The following is a 22855-nucleotide window of genomic DNA, read 5'->3' as shown; positions in this document are numbered from 1 at the left end:
ATAACCATTGCTCTGATATTACTTGTTAGGCCTGAAGCAATAAACACAACAACGCAGAAACAATATATCATAATAAACCTATAGTAATAGACAATAATTAATAATCAACAATACAAGAAAAATAAAGCACATCAAGATTTACATAAAAAAAACCCTCCAATGTAGAGGAAAAAATCACAGATCATCAAAAAAATCTCTACTATCAAATAATAGATATACAAAGTTCTTCTTTAGCTAAAATTAGAGTTAATCAATAATTAGAGAGACAATTGAAGAAATCTCACCAAATAAGTGACTCAATAAATACATCATGGATTTGTTCTTAGAGAGCTTCAAATCTGATCTTCATCGTTCAGAATATAAAACTCTAAATCATAAACCTGCTGATAAAGTTTCAACTTAATCAAACCGCAAATTAACTTTCGTTCAACTAACTATCTTTTTTTTTTCTTTTTTTTTATTGGCTTTTTTTTTTCTCTTCTTAGTTTGTGACATCACCTTAAAATAACTTCACCTCTTTTTATTAAGCAATTAGGGCTTTATGTAAAAAAAATCAAGGCCTATGACCTTGATTGGTCCAAAACTATTTGTATGAAGCTGGATCTCATTTTCCTAACACATGACACTACAGTGAAGGCAAAGGCAGGAATTGCTGATTTCCTTGTAGGGCTAGAGAACAGGAGAGCAATCAAGGTTGCAGGTTCTACTTTTTTTTCATTCAAAACAGCTATTCAAGAGAACTTTAAGGAAACTAAAGTGGACATATCATTATGCCTTGCGTGTATGACAGTGGACATTAATGTCTGTCTCGTAACAATTGGTTTGACTCTCTTTGAGCAGTTTTATTGGGCTGGCTATAACTCTCTTCGCTGGTGTTTGCTTTTCCCTCTTCTCACCAGTCCTCAACTTAGCAACAAATGATCAATGGCACACTTTGAAAGAAGGGGTTCCCAAGCTGGTTGTCTACACTGCATTTTTCTACTTTTCAATCACTTGTTTCATAGTTGCTGTAATCCTAAACAACACCCTCCTCTACAGCCCTGTATTAGAACTACCCCGATCATCATTCAATGCTTATCTTAATGCCTGGAATGGCAGAGGCTGGACCTTTTTGGCCTGGTTTCTCTGTGGGTTTGGGAATGGTCTCCAGTACATGGGAGGTCAAGCTGCAGGATATGCAACGGCAGATGCTGTTCAGGCACTTTTAGTCCATCTTTAAGACCACAAAAATTCATGACATCCATCTTTCATTGATGTGCTCATTGGCATGTTCCTGTATCTTAAATTGTTCAATTCATCTAGATTTGGTGGTGATATCAGGCACTTCCACTTGTGAGCACATTTTGGGGCATACTTTTTAGCAAGTTGTTCATGTTTACTGTGCCCGTTGCAGTTCTCACTGCATCGAAATTGAGCATACGCAGCATTTGATCGACGAAACAAGTTCTTTTATGCGGATTGCATAAATCATGGCTTGATGAAATAGTTGATGAACAAGTCGAGCTAACTGCATTGGTAATGGAGAATTGAAGACCTGTTGCATGAGCATAACTCTTAAAACTGTTAGGCCTCAATGTGGTATTTATGACGACTTAATCCCAGCTGAAAATGGGTCCAATTTTATTAGTCCAAATAATATCCGTTCCATGAGTTTTGTCTTTTTGGGCGTTAACGGAAATTTATGATGGAGAATATAAGCTACTGTATCCCAATAGGATATTAAGCCCTAAAAATTTAAAATATGATATAATAATATAATATAATTATAATATAAAAATAAAATATAAATAAGATATAATTTAAAATTATAACAATAATTATATATGAGTTAAATAAAATAAAAAAATTATATTTTATATTTTTATATCGATATGAATTATGATATAATAATTTTCATATAAAATACGATATAAATACATAAATTTTAATATTTTATATGATATGAATACATGAATCATAAGATTTATTTTGTAGTTAGATTTTGAGATTTTAATTCAAAAATCTTAAATTCTAATCTTGAGACTAAATGAGAATCCAATGAATTTTTTTGAAATTGTTATAATTATAATCAAGTCATATGTAATGAAAAGTAAAAAAAAAAAAATGAAAGAAGACTTTTTCAATCCTTTTAAATAGCTAGTAAAACAAAAATTAAAAATTTATAATGCATTGCAATATTTCAATCTCATATCAAAATATTATTAAAATTTATTATGATATATAAATATTTGAATTTATATATGTGAAGATTTTTTTAAAAATAAAATTATAAAATATATTTTTAAATTAAAATAGATAATATCTCGGATTTAACATGAGTTTTTACATGAATCTTTTATCATGATAATTAGAGAAGAAAATTCTGGAGTGTGCTGAAATTGAAGGCAACAAATATTTGTTTCAGGCTTTACAGGCAACCCATGCCCCGACCCCATCACTAAAAATGCTTCTAGAAGAGCAACTGAAAGCAACTCATGGCACCGTTTGGTGGATTCTGTGGATATTTTGTCAACAAGATTCCTTGTTACAGCTCCAACAGGCAACAGTCTGAAAAGCAAAATGGGATAGTGGCCCAGATGGAGAAGAACGAGGCAGTCCATCAATGGGGCCTTTAGGTGCCTTGTTTCTATGATGTAAATGAATAGAATTTTTGACGAATAAATATGTTTAATTTTTTTATTTATATTTTTTTAGTAAATTTAATAAAATATTTTAAATAATATTTTTATATTTATTTATTAAATAAATCAAATAGGAATAAAAATATGTTTAATTTATTTATATTTGTAAATAAATTCGTTTAAATTTTATTTAAAATTCATTTGTTTATTTGTTTATTATTTATTTGTTATTCATTTATAATAATAATAATAAAATTATATTTTTATTTATTAGTTTAATCTTATTTTAAAATTCATTTATTTTTTTTTTAGGTTCATTTATATTCATTTAAAATTTATTTATTTAAATTTATGTGATTATAATTTTTTTATTATTTATAAATATATATATTTATAAATATGTTCGTTTAATATTTATGAACGAACTCATTTAATACAATTAAACCTCACAAAATCAAATATGAATATTTTATAATTTAAATGAACTAAACTCAAACAATCAGAGTAATTTTTTTATTAAACATGAATCAAACTTAAATACTTTTAAAAATAAATAAATATACCACAAATATATATTCTCTCACAGCATTATTCGAACACAGTGAAAGGTCACTAACACTAAAGAACAAAAATGTGAAGACTAGCTGTTGAAAAAAAAAAAATTTACATCAAATATTAAAATAAGGAAAAGATTAAAAAAAAAAAAAAACAAATAGATTTTGTCACCTTTGGCTGCTATCACTAAGCACATATCATTAGTCATTTTATTAATTATGACTTTGGGTTAATCTATTTGAAACATTCCAAAGCATACTGTAAAACTTTGTTATATTTATTATGCAATCAATCTGTCATCAAGTAAGTTTAATTATTTAATCTGAATCATCTAATGAATATGGGCCCCGCTAACGAGCCAAATGATCCACGTGTAATAACTTAATTTGCACTTATCCGTTCTGTCATAACATGACGAGCAGTAAAAGATCCCCTTAAATTGCATTAAATTCTGTGAAACGTACACGTGTCGTTCAATCAAAGAGTAGTGGCCATTGCCGTTATCTACCCATCTGCTATAAGTAAGAGGTGGCTGGTGGCTTTGTCTCCAATGCTTTCGAGGCTTTTCAATGAAAACCTTCCAGAAACTTAAGAAATGGAAAGTTTCGAGTTTTCAACTGAGTTGGTTCCGGGTTTACCCGAAGAACTCAGTCTTGAGTGCTTAACTCGCTTACCTTTCACAGCTCACCGACTTGCCTCCCGAGTTTGTCATCAATGGCGGGAATTGCTCCGAAGCCAAGATTTTTATCATCACCGCAAAAAATTGGGGTACATCCAGAAAGTCGCTTGCTTGGTTCAATCCTTAAGTGGTGGAACCGTGAATGGACCTAAAAAACCCGTTGAGTCACCGTGTTATGGAATTGTTGTGTTTGACTCGGTGAGTAGGAGTTGGGATAGACTCGCCCTGGTTCCCAGGTACCAAAATGGGTTACCTTTGTTTTGTCAATTAGCAAGCTGTGAAGGGAAGCTTGTGATGATGGGCGGGTGGGACCCTGTGAGTTACGACCCTGTTACTGACGTTTTTATCTATGATTTCATGACTCAGCAATGGAGACAAGGGAAAGATATGCCGTCAAAAAGGTCGTTCTTTGCAATCGGAGCATGTTCGGATCAGGTCTTTATTGCGGGTGGACATGACGAGAACAAGAACGCGTCAAGAACCGCGTGGGTTTATGATTTGAGAAAGGACGAGTGGACTCAGTTAGGGGAGTTGAGTCAAGAGCGAGATGAGTGTGAAGGAATGGTGATCGGGGAAGACGAGTTCTGGGTTGTGAGTGGGTACGGAACGGAGAGTCAGGGTCAATTTGATGGGAGTGCTGACGTATACGGGTTTAATTCGGGTCAATGGAGGCGGGTCGAAGGGGTATGGGAACCGGGTCGGTGCCCGAGATCATGTTTAGGGATTTGGAAAGATGGGAAATTGTTGAATTGGGCAGAGCTCGATCCGGCCGTTCGGTTCGGAGCATGTGGGATTACGCTGGGAGGGCGGGTCTTGGTTTCCGGGTCGGAGTATCAAGGTGCACCACATGGGTTTTACATGGTGGAAATGAAGGAAGGGCAAACTGGTAAATTGGAGAAGATCAGTGTGCCTGATGAGTTTTCTGGTTCTGTCCGGTCAGGCTGCTTTGTTGAAGTCTGATGCACTATGCATATAAGCAACTAGTAAAGAAAAAAAGATTAAAAAAAAGGAGAAAAAAAAAAGCGCTTTTTTTTTTCAATAATCATATAATGATTTAAAATATAATATAACAATATAATACGAATATGATATAAAAATAAAATATAAAAATAATATGATTCAAAATTTTTGTAATAATTATATATAAATTTAATAAAATAAAAATATTTATTTTATATTTTTATGTTAATATCAATAATAATATATAATTTTTTTATAAAATATGATATGAATATACGATCACAAATTCACGATGATTAAGTCTCATAATGTAAAATTTTGAATTTGATGCATAATACTTACGATAAATTTGCACAATATTTAGTTTGACGTGTAAAAGTCAAGTTTGATGGTTTCCAAAGGAGACTCAATTGTCTGTGGAGCAATGAAAATTGAAGTTTCCATCAGTTGATTTTTCTGTCTGCATGTAATGTTGACATGAACCAGACAGGCTGGTTTCCCAGTTCATTGGTCATTCTAGACTGTCAATAACGCAATGCGCCCAGCTGAAGTTTGCCATTGAAACATTGACATTTTCTTGAAATTAAGCCACATGATGACATGGAGTAGTTGTCCAGGTGCCATATTGTTTACTTTTCTGCAAACCATTTAAAGCTCTAGGTTGATCATTATATGAAATAATATATGACCAGTTTTCAGTTATGGACATTAATTTCTGGGACATACTGACTCAGTGACTTGCAACTGCAAACCCTTCTTTTTATTGGTTTATTTTTCAACACTTGGATGGGGTCCAGAAAGAATAAAATGTGCAAAATTTTGAAACAGATTGCATTGAAATAAGCCTATGTTTGAATGTAATTGCACTTCCAACGAGATGCAGTTAAACTTCAACCATTGTCAATTGAATATAAATATCAATTTTGGGAGGTCCTTTCATTATAAATTTTTCATTATGAAAATTTTTTTTCAATCGTATGTATAATTTTTTTTTATCGTAATTACAGTTATTATTATTATTATTTTTAATTTTATCAAAACTGATCTCACCGTCTATTCAAATGGACCTAAATCTTCTTTCACAAAGTAAATATGGAAGTTGAAGCCAGCATTATATAGTTATGTTGAATCTGCTCTACTCATTCTTTACAGGAGCCGCCTGAATTGTTTTGTTGTGTTATGTAAACCTTGAAAAAAAACCAAAGAATACAATGTTTGTTTGTCTTTGAACTTCAATGTTATCTTTCATAGATTCCAAAAATCTTTCTTTGAATTATGAAGGTATGGAATCTGTAAAAGGGTTTCTCATGTCTGGCTTGTCAGTTCTCTCTCTCCCTCTCCTCTCCCTGAGTTGGTATCTCTGTAATTGGTTTTTCTTAAAAGGCCTCCAATGAGGCTACCGATCAGATCTATGATGATTGAGTCATTTTCATCAGGATTTTTTACTCAACTTTCACTGGTGAATTTCAGTTTTGGCTTTTGTATCAAGTGCTGGGCATATAACCCTGCATGCATGCAGGTGAATCAGACAATCAGTCAATTGAGATCATACTATGCTTATAGCCATCAAGAAAAGTTGCTTGTAACCTTCTGTCAGCATGTTCACTTGGTTGAGCCATAAGATATTCTTGGCAGCTATTCTCTTCAGATCATGAAGGGGACAGAGCCTGATAAAATATGAATAAGAAGATGCCTCCAAGCCTAGCATTCCTGTCCAACTCAGAGGGTAATTGGTATAGAAATGTATATTGCATACAAATTCTTCCTCCAAAGTTGCACCAATAATAGTTGCTGATTTCTCACCAACTCCAATAGTGCTCAAAAGAGCCTGACAAAAAAGTTAAAAGTAAACAACAAACAAAAACAGAAATTATTATCAACATAGAGTCTATACTCTATAAACAATCCAGAAGAAGTTCAATATCAATTGAATTTGACCCTTACTTGGGTAGAATGCATTGTTCTTATGTATGTTGAAAGTAAAAAAAAAAAGAAACTGAAACTTTAGTTAGTAAGGATTACTAATTTAAGCAGTGCCCAACTGCTCATCAATGCTTTTTACCTGCTAAGAGTCTCATATTTGTGAAGGGATATAGTCTGGAGTCACACTGCCTGGGAAACCCTGAATTCAAGCTGACTTTAATATAATCTTCTCTTCTTCATGTTTGGGAACCCCAAAAATGGATTGTTTATCAAATTTTCATGCAACTAAAAGACCCAACAAACAAAATTTGATTTTTATTGTTTTTACGTATATAACACCAAATAATGGAAACAAACAGAAAGAAGAAAACTTGCCTTGTTGATGGTGAAAGAAAAGACCCGTGGATTTCTAGAGAAGGGGAGACAGTGATAGTGGCAGTTTTGAAAAGCTTGGTAGAAGAAGATCTGTTCCATTCTTCGATTATTAGTTGCTGCTCTGTCCATTTTTTTGCTTCCATGCCCGAAAATATGATTTTCATATCGTTTTTTTTTATATAATTTTTTTATCATATTATTGTATCCAAAAATCTTCGCTTCATATGACTTTTTGCAGTAGCATAGTGCTTTCCAATATGTTTCTTCTCCTTCTCCAAACCATTTGCTTTCAAACATGCATGTTTGCCAACTTCCTCTTATCTTTCCTCCATGCTTATTTTGGTTAAAGTAGGAAATCACTCTTTAAGCTAATTATTGCATGAATATGAGAAATATTCTTCCAAAGCAGGCATTGGATATTATCACATGGTCACTGGCCCATTCTTATAAACCCTTTGAGTACATTTTTTTATTCTATTATTGGAAGTCGTACACATTTTTAAACAGTAGCTTACTTTCATCTTCTTCTTTGCAGAAGGTGGCATCATCTCATAAAAATGTAGAAATCGAAAATGGGAATGCCAGAAAAGGCTTTTCATTTCAAGATCAGAATAGATCGCAAGTTTCATAAAAGAATTATTCATCAAAGAAGATTACTAGTAACGAGATGAGAATTTAGACTTTAAAACGAAGTATCGAAACCTTATGAACTCAATCACCACAAGGCGGAATGCAAATGCAATATATGAGCTAACAATGCCAGTAGAAGAATAATGTTATTAGCCTTTAAGCTCAACAATTTACAATGGGAATACTTTCTTGTACCTGAAATATAACACGAAAGAGAAGTACAATAACCCACATCCAGCACCTGTTATAACCAGAACCCAACTAAATGCAGATGGGTAATCAAATATTGAAGCCGCAAAGTTCATTCCAAAGACTCCTGCTACAGCAGCGAATATCGTGGCCACAAAAGTTGCGGCAGTAAGAAGTAACTCAAATTGAATCAGATGGTTTTGAACATTGCCCTGTTTAAGAAAAAAAGGAAGACAATTAATCTTTGACAATTTTTTACTATATGACTTCCCAAGTACCAATTGACTTCTTTCCCATTTCCTACTTTCCCTTGCAAGATAAAAGTGAAGGTATCATTGAATCAGTCAATCGATCCTCACCAATTTAATGTTGATCAGATCTTCAGTATCATCAATGTACTCTTTAAGCTGCATAACCAATAAGATTGAGCATCAGTGGTTTACATGGCAGAGGTTATTCTCAATAATATTCAGCAGAGGCAGATCCACATATAATACCAGGGCGTCCATGGGCACTCTCAAAGATTGAAAAATAAGAAAAATTTCCCATGAACACCTCCAAAACTTTCCACTAGACACCATTTCCGTAGATAAAATTGGTAAATACATGGACAGTTTTTTTTATATATATTGTCAACACCCAAGGAAAAAAATCCTGGATCTGTCACTGATCTTCAGAAGAGAATATATTTTAGTTTCAGGTTCCTACAGTACTGGAAGAAAAAACTACTTGTTGCTTTGATCAAAATCAATGCAATATCTATATGTTAAACTTAGGGGTGGGAAAAACAGATCATTCTTCTACCTCAGCTGATTAGTTGTAGATATGTAGGATGTGACTAAAGCATCTTAATAATTTTCCAGTTTCCACTGAATTTGTAAACAATCTTAAAAGGATTCTAACGTATCTATGGTAGGAAGTCAAATGCCTCTTACCGAGAACAACTTGCTAAGAGTATGATCAATAACAACAAAGTATGCTTCAAGTAACATTTCAAGTTGTTCAATATTTTCCCCACCATTTGATGAACTAATTAAGCTTCCTTGTTTACTTGAAGGCACAATACTGCTAAATGCCCTTTGCAATCTCTGGGCTCCATTGGTTGATGCTACAGGTGAAACAGGAGCAGATTTTGAAACTAGTCTGGTTCCACCAGAAAAATTAGTTAGAGCATTTAGTTCACTGGGGGTGTTACCCTCTGACCTTAGTTTTTTCTCTGTGAGGTACATCTCAGCCATGTCACCGTCATCATCCATAAGATGCTCCAACTCATCTCGGACCTGAAATTTCAATCTAAAATCAGTTACTATAAAAGATCCAAGGCTACAGCAGGTACATGTATTTCTAAAGGTACTGTATATAAGTATCTGAACCTTCTGAACTCGCTGGGTTAATGCAAGGAGGTGGCCTTTTAATCTACGAACACGTTCCAGGTTAAAAGTATTAATGGACGATGCTAGTTCATCTAGCACTGGATATATCTCCATTTCCAGTTCTTTCACCTATAAACAAAAAAAAAAGAAAATTTCGGAATTATGAAGGATTTTAGCTTATGATGATATCTGCATTAGTATTAACACTAATATTCCAATATTTTTAACTTTGGTTTTAACCAGGCTAATTTCCTACCTTTTCTAGAAGACTAGAACCTATATTTGTTAGATGACACATTGGGCTTCATGAGATTACCATGCATGCCAAAACAAAGATTTAGACTTTGGGAGCAGAGCCCATCCAACCTATCAAGTCCCAAATAAATAGTCGAAAATTTTGTTTCAGTGTAAAGGGACCCTCTAATTGTTGAAAGGGCATAATAATACTAAATCTAAGCAGAGTTGTTGGCCAGAAAAGATTTCACACTACTTGTGATTTAAACAGCCAATGTAAGGAATATGAGACCAGACGGACAGCAAGTACTTAATCAAGATGAGGTCAAAAGTCAGCAAATACACTCCGATTCTGTAAATGTGGGAACATAGATTCAACAGGAATTTATTGAGTGGTATATGAATAGTAAGTTTTATACGCAATAGGAAAACGAAAAACAGAATTTTATGCCATTAAAGGAATCTGCTGAGTCTTTCTAGCTGTGTCTTTATGCAGGATAGCATAGCTTGAAAGCCTCCGGAAAGCAAAGGTGGAACATGCCCATATGTTTATCAAGCTTTTTAACAAAAATCTAAACCTACAAACTGGAGCAGGATAGAAAATCTGCAACTCAACCCTATCCGGACTTAAAGAAGAGGAGAGGCCATTTAACTAAGAGACTCAGTTTTGTAGCAAACCATTTGCTATTACAAAGATATTTTGCCTATATCCTATGATTTGATAGAATTTGAAGTGCCTGAACCAGCTAAACAAATTGAGCAGAACTGAGACTGACATCAGCCCTACATCATTCAAGCCTGTAAGCAGGACAAGGACAACACTTGATTCATATATAGTCAAATGACACAAAATTCTCTCTTTCACTCTGTAAAGGAGAAGAAATAGAGAAAAGAGGAAAGGGTCTCTGATTCATAACCCTAAACATAAATCATAAAAGAAAACTAACGAATCCCTCAGCAGTCATTCATCAAGGATTCTGTGCAAGTTGCATGAACCCAACCTTGTTATAGAGTACCTATCTATATTAACATTAACAGAATATTCTATCCTGTGTATTGATGTAAGTGTGCCATTGCCACCTCTGTTGAAAGAGTCAGCTAGGAAAATAAAAAAGTATCATTATTTCCAGTAAATACTATTAACTTTGGGATCCTAACAATTATACAGGATGTACCTCTAAGGTAACCCCTCAGTGTTGAATTCAATTGATTATGTACTTGAAAAAAGGATTTCAAGCAGTTATAAAAATTAGTTAGTGATAGAGGTTATGGCATACCTTTGCATCCAGGGACATGCAGGTTAGTTCCAATGCCAGCTCCAGAGCCCTAAATTCAAATGGCAGGTCATCTGAATCAAACCAGCACATGACGTAAGCAACTTATGAGACAATTTTATAAAACGGAGTTCCAAACTGCCAAATAATTTAACAAAGAAAGTGAGACAAATAAAAACTGCCATAAAAACACATTGGGGGCTAACAAAGGTTTTGGAAGCATCATTTGGGCCAAATTTGTAATTTTTCACCTTCCTGAACTGAGGAAGATGTCTCTGTTTTTCAGGAGTAGTAAAGTAGTCAAATTCAGTGATATTAGAGTTTTTCTCATATGCTTCTCCACATAAGATAACATGGCAATAGATATTGAGGGACTGGAGAATATAACAGACATTTTTGTAACAATGATTTCAACAGCAAAAATTGTTTAGTTGTGACTCTTTCAGTCTTCCACTTGAAACCATATTAAACTACAAGCTATCAATACCATACAAGTAAGCATTTTTACCAGCTTGATCTTTGTTTGTCAGAAGACGCTTGCATAATTCTGACTTGTATTGAACCACATTTATATCCAAAGAATTCATCAAGATAACCTCCTCAGCTGTAATTATACATCTTATTTGCTCAAGATTGACCACGATAGCCTTCTCCCTTCCTAGTATTGTTGACGGATAAATAAACAAAGGGTCCAAAAGCCTTAGGTCCCTGGATGGCAAAGAACATTGTCTCATTATTCTAGCCTTATCAAGCTCCAAAATCTTGACATTCCCATCTTGATCAATCTTTATCCATGAACGACTGCTGTGGCCTCTCTTCTTCGCTCCTGGAAAGCCAGACCCAGGATTCACATGCACTCCTGAATTAAGCCTTTCACTGTTATTGGAAGGGACAGATTCAGGAACATCAGAGGGAAGGAAATGGCCCTGTGATTCATCCATCGGTCTTTAGTTTTTCCTCCTTTGATTCCAGGCAACAATTTTGCAAAGAGGTGTTGTATCAGTGGACATTCCAACAACAGCAGCCTCGCTCATTTGAGTTGGTAATCGTATGGTTATTGATATTTCTGTTATCCATGTAATATTGTCAACCACAAAGCAAGATTCCTGAAAACTTTAGGTAAGTATATAATAAAACAGGCAAGGAATCACTTTGAAAAAGTACTGCTTTCAATGGAGAAAGTACAAAAACATTATTATCCATGTAATAAAAAGGCTCAATCTGAAAATCTACAAGCAGAAGAAAGAAAGAGGAATCCACCTTGAATCTCATGTTTCATATTCAACAAGGGACAAAAACCAACAATTTTTCATCTTTATTTGGTTGAAGACCAGCAAATAAGCTTAACACCCCCAACAATTGAGAAATGTATGATTTGGTTCAATGATCAAATCCCAGTATGAAACTGACTCAAACAGGTATAGTTCTCTATCAAAATCCACAAACCCCAACACTCAAAAACCCTCAAAGAGCATTCTACTAATAAAAATAGCAATTTATCTTCAGACCCAAATGACAAAAACAACCCACTTCTGTTCAGAAGATTAAACGCGAAAGAAAGCAACTTTCACGAACAATAAATATAAAAAAAAAAAATTTAATGGAAGAACAAGGATTATACCACTTAAAATGAAAGGACCCAAATCTGCAAAGCGGTGGAGGGAATCTGGGACAGCGTTGTTGCATATGATGGAAGTGAAGAGAAACAGTGAAACAGTCGATGTGAACTGAAGAGGTGCCACCATTAAGCAATTTCTCGACGAGTTTCTTGCCTCTTGGCTGTCGAAATTCGCAAAGCAGGTAAAGTTTACAGCTGACTTAGTAACATTTGTTTAACTGAAACAGTTTCTTTTCTGGGAAGAACTGCAGATTTTTTTTTTTATTTCCTGAATATTTACAACCATTAATGTGCTATATAGGATGGCTTTGTCTTGCCTCGAAACAAAAAGACGCAAAAACCGGAAAAAAATAATTAAAGAATTATGGCTCTTTTTATATATCAAACCTTATAATTTCACATGAAAAACAAATGTAAAAAAATTATATTTTACAATTTTATTAAAATCAAAATATAAATATATATTTTTTATTTTATTAAATTTATATATTTTTATTATTATAAATTTAAGTTATATCATTTTAATATTTTTATATTATATTTATATAGTATCCCATATTAATATCTTAAAATTTTCATATCTCCGACAAGGTGAGATGCTCTTTCCACGTAAACCTCCTAGTAAAAGAGATCTACATAAGCAAATGCAACCACATTTCCAAAACCATTGGAGTCAATCATTTAATCACTGAGAACCAATCACAGCATGCCACATCAACCATCGTCATAACGAAAAGACTAAAAGGCCCAAAAACCTTCCATCTGTCGAATGTGCCGCCGAAGGTAATTATTTTTTAACGTTATATTCAATAAAATTTTAATTATTTATATTTAAATTTGGGTTTGAATTCAAATTTAAATTCAAAATATTTTATTAATTAAAATAATAAAAATTTTATTAAAAATAAAAATTAAATTAAATTTATAAATTATTTAAATTAAATATAAAAATATTTTAATTCAATTCAATCAATAAATTAAAATTTTTTAATTTAAATTTAATTTAATAATAATTAAATTTTATTTAAATCATACTCGAATATTTATAAATATTAATATATTATTTACGTCACTGTACGAACGGAAACGGAGATGGTTTAAAATAGCGCCAAACGTATACACAGTGAAGTTAGTTACAAAACGGAACCAGAAATTCAGAAAATGTCGCTACTCCATCCCACCAAATTATAACCGCTGAATTTGTTCTTTTTATTTTTTTTAACTTCAGGTAAATTCTATGTCTATCTTCTCTGAAAATCCGGGGTCAAATATCATACTTTGTTTTCTGTTGATCCCGGATTTTCTTTTTTCTCTTTTGTAAATATATGTGAATTTCAGATGGAAAGTCGATAAGCATGCCGGAAATGTTTCCGGTGAGTTTGCTTTTAGCAGCCGCTGGTGTTTAATGCTACAAAGTAAGTATTTTTTTTTTCTTTTTCTTGTTCATATGATCCAGGAATTTGAGAATTGCAACTGTTACCTAATTCATTTTGAAAGAAATATAGAATCAAAACAGGAGACAATTTTGTCAGGTGAATTAGAGAAGAAAATGCTATCAAGTTACAATGAATTTAATGCTACCAAATGTGGATTTTACGAACTGGAACTCGAAAATTGTTGACGGGGTCTTATTTAATTTCTTATTCTTCTAATATATATGGTTTTAAGGGTCATCTACGTACATTGTTTTCCCCTACTTTCTCAAGAAAAAATTTGGCAATTTTAATGTGAAGAATGGTGTAAAATTTACCAATTATCCCTCCATTCATGTATGGATATGGCTTTTAGCATTGAAGGGGTGTTTTTTTTTTTCTTTTTAATTTTCTGAAGACAATGTTTGAAGCTGTTGATATGTCACAAGATGTTCTTCGAACTTTGACTAAACCTCTTAACTCTTCATGAATATGGCTACCTGCTTCTTCCTCTTGTCATTGGCAAGTAGTTAAAGATTTCCTTTTGTTTTCATTTTCCAGGTGGAGCCATATGGTGATAATATAAATGCATGTATCCAACCCTGGTACATATATTTTAAGTTATGGACTTTGATTATGTGAATGGAAGCAGCAAGTATTCAAGAACAGACATAGAGGAAGTTGGTGATGGGAGTGGAAGCAGTAAGCATTCAGGGAGACATCTGGAATTTGTGTTTGGAAGCGGAAACAGTAGGCATTTGAGTGAGGGAAGTGGAGGCAGTAAGCATTCAAGCAGACATCTTGATGATGAAGCTGAAAGCAGTGAACATTCAAGTGAGGATAGTGGAAGCAGTAAGCATTCAAGAAGACATTTAGAATTTGATGTTGAAACTGGAAGCAGTAAACATTCACATACTTATCCAGAGGAAATAAATAGAAGTGGAGGAATTGAAAGTAATCATTTTGAGATTGATCCAGAGATTACAAACGGATGGGGAAACAGTCATGCTTTTGAAATACATCCAGACGTAATTGATGGAAGTGAAAGTAGTAAACGATCAGAAGTAATTCAAGAGGAGATGAATAGGATTGAAGATGATGTTCTCGTCTCAACCGAAAAACTGAGGTTGTCATCTTCTTCATCCTTATCTTCATCTGGCTCATCTACAGATGATCAGTTTCAAGAGGATATAAAACTATCAAAGTCCAGATCAGACATAACGTCCACTTCCTCCCCTAAACCTGATGAGTATGCTCAACAATTACTTAAAGATACACATCATGTTTCTGCTAACAACTCTTTCAAATTAGAAGAATGTCAAAATGGATCTGCAGGTTCCACATTGACATCTCAAGTTTCAAGTGACACGCATGAATCAACCTTGACACAATCCCCTCCAATCCAAGTGATGGACCGGCTAGGAGAATTCGATCCTTATAGGATTCCCTCTGCTGTCTTTGCAAGAAGTAAATCAACAACACCTATGGATTGGAGTATTGCTTCTAATGATTCATTATTTAGCATTCAAGTAGGGAATCATAGTTTCTCCAGAGATCATATTCTAAACCTAAAATCTGGAGAACTTTTCAAGTCTGGCGAGTTCATTGCGTTAAGTCCATCCCCTGTGGCTCCAGCGGTAGACACTGACAAAAAGAGTGTTGAATTGGACAAGAGCGAGGCAACTTTAGTATCAGATGATGCTGTCAAGGATAAAACAGGTTCGAGTGCTGAAGAACCAACTGGGGAAAATCCAACACATCCCATGGTATCCTGGAATTCATCAGCCATTTCTAATCATTCTGATAAAGGTGTAACCAGTGCACGCTCCTTTGCCTTACCATTGTAAGTTAACAGCATTCTCTATCTATAAACAACCCTACTATTGGCAAGCATGTTCTCACTTGTTATATATGCATCTCCTTGGTGTCTATGTAGTTGTTCATGTGAACCTGATATTATCATTTATTCATTTATTCCACGTGTATACAAAATCATACAGAAATTTCAACAACAACGCTTGCTCGATGACGAATATATGCCTTTTTCTGTTGTAGAAGAAACAAGAAGAAGGGTGCATGGCCATCATGCTACTGTTCTAATTGTAGCTGGGCGTTCTGCTACTGTATAAGGCCAAGCTGCTACTGTAGGTAAGCTGCTACTGTTCTAATTGTAGCTGGGCGTTCTGCTATGATTGGAACTGTAGCATAAAAAGATGGTGTTATCACTTTTGTACTGTGTATGCTTCTTTCTTTCTCCCTACCTATATGCTAACATGTATCAAGCATTAGATAAAAACAGATTTTTTTTTAAAGAAAAAACTTTCTTTTAAAAGTTTTCTGTGCATTTTATTGCTGCATATTGTACTTAATTTTCCCCTATTTGCTTACAATGTGCAATGTTGCAGGAACTCATTGACTTAATTTATACTGGATTCTTGCAGTTTGTCATATGGAAAAAATGTTTCTAATAAAGAAAAAGCAAAGCAGAAGCAGCAGCAGCAGCAGCAGCAGCAACAACAACAGCAACAACAACAGCCCTTGGCCTCTGCAGTACCCTCAAAATCAGCTTGCTGCAACCGTTGGTGTTTGTTTCCTTCCCGGCATTGGTGTTGCTGTTGTAACTGTTGTCGAGGAAACTGATGTTGAAGAACTCTCAAGCCACCCTCTCCCTGCCGAAAAATTCTGCCCAAATCTGTCCTTTATTATGGGATGCTTGCACAGATCTGTTGCAAATCATCATTCTGCATAACTGCAGAGGCTCGTCATGAACTTGCTCTTTTATGTGTCCATTGAAGTGATATACTTCAACCAATCTCAAGTTCACATATCTTTTCTTCTCACATGCATAATTATGTCAGAAACGGGCCTTTTACTCATGAGAAGAAAGGGGACAATGGCTGGGAAAGGGAAAATCATCTACCTCTACATGATTTTGAAGACGGATATCGACTTTTAGGTGGCTTTATTCGTGTAACTTTCACCTATTTTGAATTTTTAGCGATGTGAATCTGTTTCGAGTTTATTAATACTTTAGTTTCATTAGATTTTTTAACTATCTACTCCAAGCATTTGCCTTCATTTTGCAGATTAACAGTTTAAGTAATGGTGGTGGTTAGAAGCTTTCTTGTGCAGTTACGTTGTCTTAGCCTGTAAGTGCTTTAACATGCCAGTCACCCAAAAAACAAAGTGAATATGAACATATATGATCAAAGTAACTTAATAAGTTGTAGCCTTCCCAACCCAACTAGGAAAACACAAAAGATGTAAATGAACCATGAGCGAAATTTATTATATTCGTAATTTCGTGATCCTTTGTTAAACTTAACAAACAAATAGAAATCGAATATGTTTACGAAATGTTAATTGACATTTACACCACTAAGATCACCACACCATCACCATTTAAGATACAAGAAACTGCAAACTCTGCCTGAAAGTTGCTTATCAGAATGGAGCTTTTGGCCTTAAACATGAGCAACTTTAATGGGAAATTTTGTGCATTGAAGCACTTGGATGCAGCAACAAACATTGAAAAAGCTTGTTACCATTTCCCATATACACTTCAAATGGAAAAAAAAAATTTGAGTTTGACAGTCCTGATTTTTTTGGTCAGACAAATTGCTGGTCATTTTTAACCAGGAATCATGATATTGATTATTTAACTCCAGAATCTTTTCCTGTTTTGAAGAAAAGCTTGAATTGAACCAATGGAATGGAGGAGATTTAATGTGACCTCTCAACAACCAAAGGCTTTAACTCCACCAATCAAACATGACCCAACATTAATGTCTGAGTTGTGGTCCTAACTTCAAAGGTATCAACACTGAAGTAAGATCAACTGACAATAATTTTTTTTTTCCTTTTTTTTAATGACCCTCTTCTAAGATTTCATTATTTAAATCATTAGAAGAAAATTATTTGGCCATTCCATCTTCACATGGTTACAGCCAGAATTTGCTCACCACATCATTCCTTCAAAACATTAAATAATTACAATTTATGCCATCACTTTAAAAAATAATATTTAATAAGTTTGAAATTTAATTTTCGATATATAAAACATTTTTCATTATCCTTGAACAATGACTTTCTTTATAAAAAAAATTATAATCAAATTCAACAAAACAATTCAATTTTTTTATAGTACAAAAAATAAAATGAAACTTAAGGAATCTTAAATAAAAAATCTATCCATTTCTTGGTCACTATCTATTAAACAATTAATAATACAACAACAACATTAACTTGTACCTAACTACTAAACTTTAGACAGAGTCATAACTTGTTTTTTTTTTTTTTGTTTAACTGAGGTCATCTTGATAATGGACAAGATCCTAATCAAAGTTAAAATCAAACTTACCAAATTTTAATAATTCAATGTTTTACTAATTGAATTGAAATCCAGGAAAAAAAAATTTTTTTTTAGCATGTTAGTCCAATTTTATTATCTTAAATAAAAGGCAGAATTCAAGTTTGAGAGCTTTTAATTTTCCTTAAAAAATAAAAAAATTACTTTCATGCGTCACACTGGCGATAGGATGGCATCAGCTTTTGGTTAAGTTCTTGAGAAACGACATCGTTTTACTTTTCATTAAGGGTACTAGGTGAGAGTTAAGATATTCCACGTAGATAAAAAAAGCTAAAAGAAAAAAAAAGTGGGACCCATAATCCGCCTGGTCTTTCCGGGAGCCACCGTGTGTTGACGGCTCTGATGTATTAATTGACCGGTAGTTGGACCCCACCTTCCTCATCCGTTAGTCTACCTGGGCCCCAACCCCTACCTCTATTTCCAGCAAAAATATAAAACCTCGAAATAAATTAAAAAAAAAAAAAAAACAGGACAAAGCTCAAGACCCAGACTTTCCACAACCCCATCAGAAAAAACAAGAACGCGTTTTTTTCCTCCAAAGGCTCTCCTTTTCCTCCAAAGAACACATTTTTCTTTGTTTTTTATTCCAAAAATAATCAAATGCTTATGTCCCCTTAGCAAACAGAGAGAGTGGTTCTTGGTCCTTTGGGTGGACTCTTTTAAGAACAGGGAGATCTTTGTTTTTGGGTGGTTTTTATTTTCTTTGGAAACAAACATGAAATGTTTTCTGTTCTGTAAAGCTTTGATCTTGTTTGTGTTTCATCTGTTTGTTGTCTTCTCTTTAGTTTCAGGGAAGTTGTTTCCTGAGAAAAGAATCCTCTTGGAGTTCAAAAGCTCTGTTTTTGATCCTTCTGGGATTCTTTCAAGCTGGAACTCTTCAAAGAGCCCAAATCACTGCTCCTGGTTCGGAGTTTCATGCAATTCAAGGTCTCAGGTCAGCTCCATCAACATCCCTGGTGGTTGTGGTGAAGGTTATAAAGGTAACTTGACTCAAGCTTGTTCTTGTTCTTCAAAGCTGTCTAGGTTTCCATTTTATGGTTTTGGATTGAGAAGAAGAGCGTGTTCACATGGGATATTAGGTGGAAACTTGTCACCTTCGATTGGGAAACTTACTGAACTTAGAGTTTTGTCTCTTGCTTTTAATGATATTGGTGGAGAAATTCCTTTAGAAATATGGGGTTTAGAGAAATTAGAAGAACTTGATCTTGAAGGGAATTCATTTACTGGGAAGTTGCCTAGTGAATTTATGGGGTTGAGAAATTTGCGGCTTTTAAATCTCGGGTTTAATGAACTAGAAGGGGAGATTCCAGGGTCTTTGTCAAAATTTGTGGATTTGGAGGTTTTGAGTTTAGCTGGGAATAAGCTGAAGGGGTCAATGCCCGGTTATTTTGGTAGTTTTTATAAGTTGAAGGGGCTTCATTTGTCTAATAATCATCTAAATGGGCCAATTCTTGATAATTTTGGAAGTAATTGTCGGTATCTGGAGCATCTTGATCTGTCAGGGAATTTCCTAGTTGGGAGTATTCCTGGTAGTTTGGGGAATTGTCGGCAGTTACGGACTCTTTTGTTGTTTTGTAACATGTTGGATGGTGTTATTCCTGATGAGCTTGGTCAGCTGCATAAGCTTGAGATTCTTGATGTTTCTAGAAACAACCTTAGCGGTTTTGTCCCCACGGAGCTTGGAAAATGTGTTCAGTTGTCGGTTCTTGTCCTTTCTAATCTCTTTGATCCAGTGCTGAGTGGGCAGAGTTCAAGTGAAGAGCCGTCATTTAGATTGCCGCTTGCTACTACTGATGACTTTAATCATTTTCAAGGCTCCATTCCAACGGGAATCACAACCCTTCCAAAGCTTAAAATACTTTGGGTGCCCAGGGCGAATCTTGAGGGGAAGTTACCGAGAAATTGGAGTGGTTGTGAGAACTTGGAAATTGTGAACTTAGCTCAGAACCACTTTAGTGGGGAAATCTTTGGATTGTTCAATGGATGCAAGAAACTACGGCATCTAGATTTGAGCTCGAATGGGCTAACTGGGAAGCTTGATGAGAAACTTCAAGTTCCTTGTATGACACTTTTTGATATCAGTGGAAACCTTATGTCAGGATCAATCCCCAGGTTTAGTTACAGTGTGTGCCCTGGTTTTTTCTCCTTGAGTTATGAACTTCTCCAAACCCATGATCCTGCATCTGCATATCTGTCATTCTTTACATATAAAACACATCTTGCAATGCATTTGCCATTTTCTCGTTCAAAGGCTGTGTTGATTCACAATTTTGGTGGAAATAACTTCTCTGGTTCACTCCCAAGGCTACCAATTGCTCCAACAAGATTGAGTAAGCAGACTGATTATGCATTTCTTGCTGGTGGAAACAAGCTCACTGGATTGTTTCCTGGAAGTGTATTTGGAAACTGTAATAAGCTCCATGGGATGATTGCTAATGTTAGCAAGAACAGATTGTCTGGTCATATTCCATCCGGAATTGGTGCAATCTGCAGATCTCTTAGATTTTTGGATGCCTCTGATAATCAGATTGAAGGAGTAATTCCCCAAAGTTTCAGGGACTTGAAGTCTCTTGTTTTTCTTGATCTAAGTGGAAACAAACTTAGAGGTCCAATTCCTGAAGGGCTCCATCAGTTGAAGCATCTCAAACATCTCTCCTTGGCAAGCAACAACCTGACTGGTGCCATTCCTTCTAGCTTTGGGCAGTTTCACTCCCTTGAAGTGTTAGAGCTTTCATCAAATTCACTATCTGGTCAGATTCCACGGAGTCTTGTCAATTTGAGAAACCTAATTTCTCTTCAGCTAAACAATAATAAACTCTCAGGGGAAATACCTTCTGGTTTGTCTACCATGAAATCACTTTCTACGCTTGAATTATCATTCAAAAACCTACCTGGGTTATTACCATTGAATGGTAATGCAATGAATTCTACCAGTGCTCATGGAAGGCCTTTCCTCCATTCACACCATGTAGTCTCGCTATCTGTACGAACTGCTGATTTGGCAACCAACACCAAAGATTCACCAATTGATGTAGCTGCTCCTCCGGATAACACAACTGTCAATAAAAGTTTAGATTCCATTGAGATTGCATCCATAGTATCTGCCTCAGCCATTTTTTCAGTTCTTCTAGTTCTAGTTGTCCTCTTCTTTTACACCAGGAAATGGGTCCCAACGTCCAGGGTTCAGGTTTCTGAATCAAGGGAAATTACAGCTTTTGTAGACATAGGGGTTCCATTGACATATGAAACTATTGTCCAGGCAACAGGGAATTTTAGTGCTGGCAAATGCATTGGGAATGGAGGTTTTGGTGCCACTTACAAGGCTGAAATAGCTCCAGGAACCCTAGTGGCAGTGAAGAGGCTTGCTCTTGGAAGGTTCCAAGGTGTTCAGCAGTTCCATGCTGAGATAAAGACCCTTGAAACAATGAGGCACCCTAATCTTGTAACTCTAATAGGGTACTATGCCAGTGAAACAGAGATGTTTCTCATATATAATTTTTTGTCAGGCGGTAATCTAGAAAATTTTATTGAGGAAAGGTCAACAAGAGCTGTAGATTGGAAGATTATTCACAAGATTGCTCTGGATATAGCCCATGCACTTGCATATCTGCATGACGAATGCAGTCCGAAGGTTCTGCACCGGGATGTCAAGCCAAGTAACATATTGTTGGACAATAATTGTAATGCTTATCTGTCTGATTTTGGATTATCAAGGCTTTTGGGAACCTCTGAAACCCATGCTACAACCAGTGTAGCTGGCACATTTGGTTACGTCGCACCAGAGTATGCTATGACCTGTCGTGTATCTGAGAAGTCTGATGTTTACAGCTATGGCGTTGTGCTGCTTGAGTTGATATCAGATAAGAAGGCTTTGGATCCCTCATTCTCCTCGCATGCAAATGGTTTCAATGTTGTCTCTTGGGCCTGCATGCTGCTGCGACAGGGTCAGGCCAAGGATGTGTTCACTACAAGGTTATGGGATACAGGTCCTCATGACGATCTGGTAGAACTGCTGCACTTGGCCATCACATGTACAGTTGATAGCCTCTCAACCAGGCCAACCATGAGGCAAGTTGTCCAAAGTTTGAAACGAATTCAACCTTCTTCAGTAAGATAATGTGGTTTTTTGGGTGCATGCCATGATCTAGTAGGAACAGCTTAAGTGTACAAATCATAACAAACTTGTAATTTATACATTCGCACCTAAAATCAGAATTGGAACATCACTTGGTTTAAGTTCAGGGATTCTTTTACTTGGAATAACTTTCCTGTTCCCCTGGCTGAGTACAATCCATATTGATCTGCTTTATACTTGTGTTCCAGTTACTTTGCATTTGTAATGTTGACCAAGGCAGGTTTGGTATTGTAATTTAATCTTTTCCCCATTTGCAATTTTGAGCTTTCTCTGATTTGCTACAACCAAGGAAAACCAATGTTTAATCTTAATAAATATTGGATTTTTACCTTTATGAATCCTGATCTTTTACTTCATTAGTTCATTTTGATGGTATTAAGATTTTTAATTTTTCTGGTAAAGATTTTGGTTGGAAACTCTTCCTGTAATGAGCATTTATTACATGGTGATTGCGATATTTCTGTCCACAATTCCTACGCCTAAAGGGTATGTCATTCATCACCAGGCA

General features: G+C 35.0%; 4 protein-coding genes and 1 pseudogene across 12 annotated transcripts; 4 read left to right on the top strand and 1 right to left on the bottom strand.

The window, feature by feature from the left end:
- The first annotated feature begins 310 nt into the window (after positions 1-310).
- Positions 311-1685, top strand: LOC149519387 (ureide permease 1-like). Its single transcript, XM_089760273.1, has 5 exons — positions 311-391; positions 559-704; positions 835-1198; positions 1321-1373; positions 1499-1685. Exons 1-5 carry the CDS (start codon positions 311-313, stop codon positions 1683-1685), a joined length of 831 nt encoding a protein of 276 aa, XP_089616399.1.
- Positions 1686-3637: 1952 nt separating this feature from the next.
- LOC111287891 (F-box/kelch-repeat protein At2g44130-like) lies at positions 3638-5044 on the top strand. The gene has a single exon (XM_022878578.2). The coding sequence runs from the start codon at positions 3772-3774 to the stop codon at positions 4813-4815; it is 1044 nt and encodes a 347-aa protein (XP_022734313.2). The 5' UTR covers positions 3638-3771; the 3' UTR covers positions 4816-5044.
- Positions 5045-7857: 2813 nt separating this feature from the next.
- LOC111288475 (magnesium transporter MRS2-5-like) lies at positions 7858-12783 on the bottom strand. Of its 2 annotated transcripts, none has more exons than XM_022879381.2 (7): positions 12435-12783; positions 11322-11879; positions 10817-10887; positions 9306-9434; positions 8868-9212; positions 8292-8339; positions 7858-8144 (listed from the first exon to the last, which is right to left on the bottom strand). In XM_022879381.2, the coding sequence occupies exons 2-7, from the start codon at positions 11752-11754 to the stop codon at positions 7914-7916; spliced, it is 1257 nt and encodes a 418-aa protein (XP_022735116.1). In that variant the 5' UTR covers positions 11755-11879; positions 12435-12783; the 3' UTR covers positions 7858-7913. The 2 variants fall into 2 exon arrangements, with proteins under 2 accessions (XP_022735116.1, XP_022735115.1); XM_022879380.2 differs by having other exon boundaries at positions 11322-11919; positions 12435-12711.
- Positions 12784-13537: 754 nt separating this feature from the next.
- LOC111287869 (uncharacterized) lies at positions 13538-17075 on the top strand. 7 transcript variants are annotated; one of them, XR_016341827.1, is made up of 4 exons: positions 13540-13846; positions 14405-15686; positions 15899-16080; positions 16285-16422. XR_016341827.1 is itself a non-coding variant. In XM_089760110.1 (4 exons), the coding sequence occupies exons 2-4, from the start codon at positions 14467-14469 to the stop codon at positions 16481-16483; spliced, it is 1509 nt and encodes a 502-aa protein (XP_089616236.1). In that variant the 5' UTR covers positions 13544-13846; positions 14405-14466; the 3' UTR covers positions 16484-17075. The 7 variants fall into 7 exon arrangements, 6 of the variants coding, with proteins under 6 accessions (XP_089616238.1, XP_089616240.1, XP_089616239.1 ...); XM_089760110.1 differs by having other exon boundaries at positions 13544-13846; positions 15902-15991; positions 16285-17075; XM_022878542.2 differs by having other exon boundaries at positions 13545-13846; positions 15899-15991; positions 16285-17075.
- A 1601-nt stretch (positions 17076-18676) lies between these two features.
- Positions 18677-22681, top strand: LOC111287165 (LRR receptor-like serine/threonine-protein kinase RPK2 pseudogene; annotated as a pseudogene). Its single transcript, XR_016341826.1, has one exon. The product of XR_016341826.1 is annotated as an LRR receptor-like serine/threonine-protein kinase RPK2 pseudogene (transcript).
- Positions 22682-22855: the final 174 nt, after the last annotated feature.

This window comes from Durio zibethinus, chromosome 4 (assembly GCF_047325235.1).
Source record: "Durio zibethinus cultivar Kanyao isolate XHJ-2024 chromosome 4, ASM4732523v1, whole genome shotgun sequence".
NCBI classification, from domain to species: domain Eukaryota; kingdom Viridiplantae; phylum Streptophyta; class Magnoliopsida; order Malvales; family Malvaceae; genus Durio; species Durio zibethinus.
This window is presented reverse-complemented; position numbering and strand designations above follow the sequence as displayed.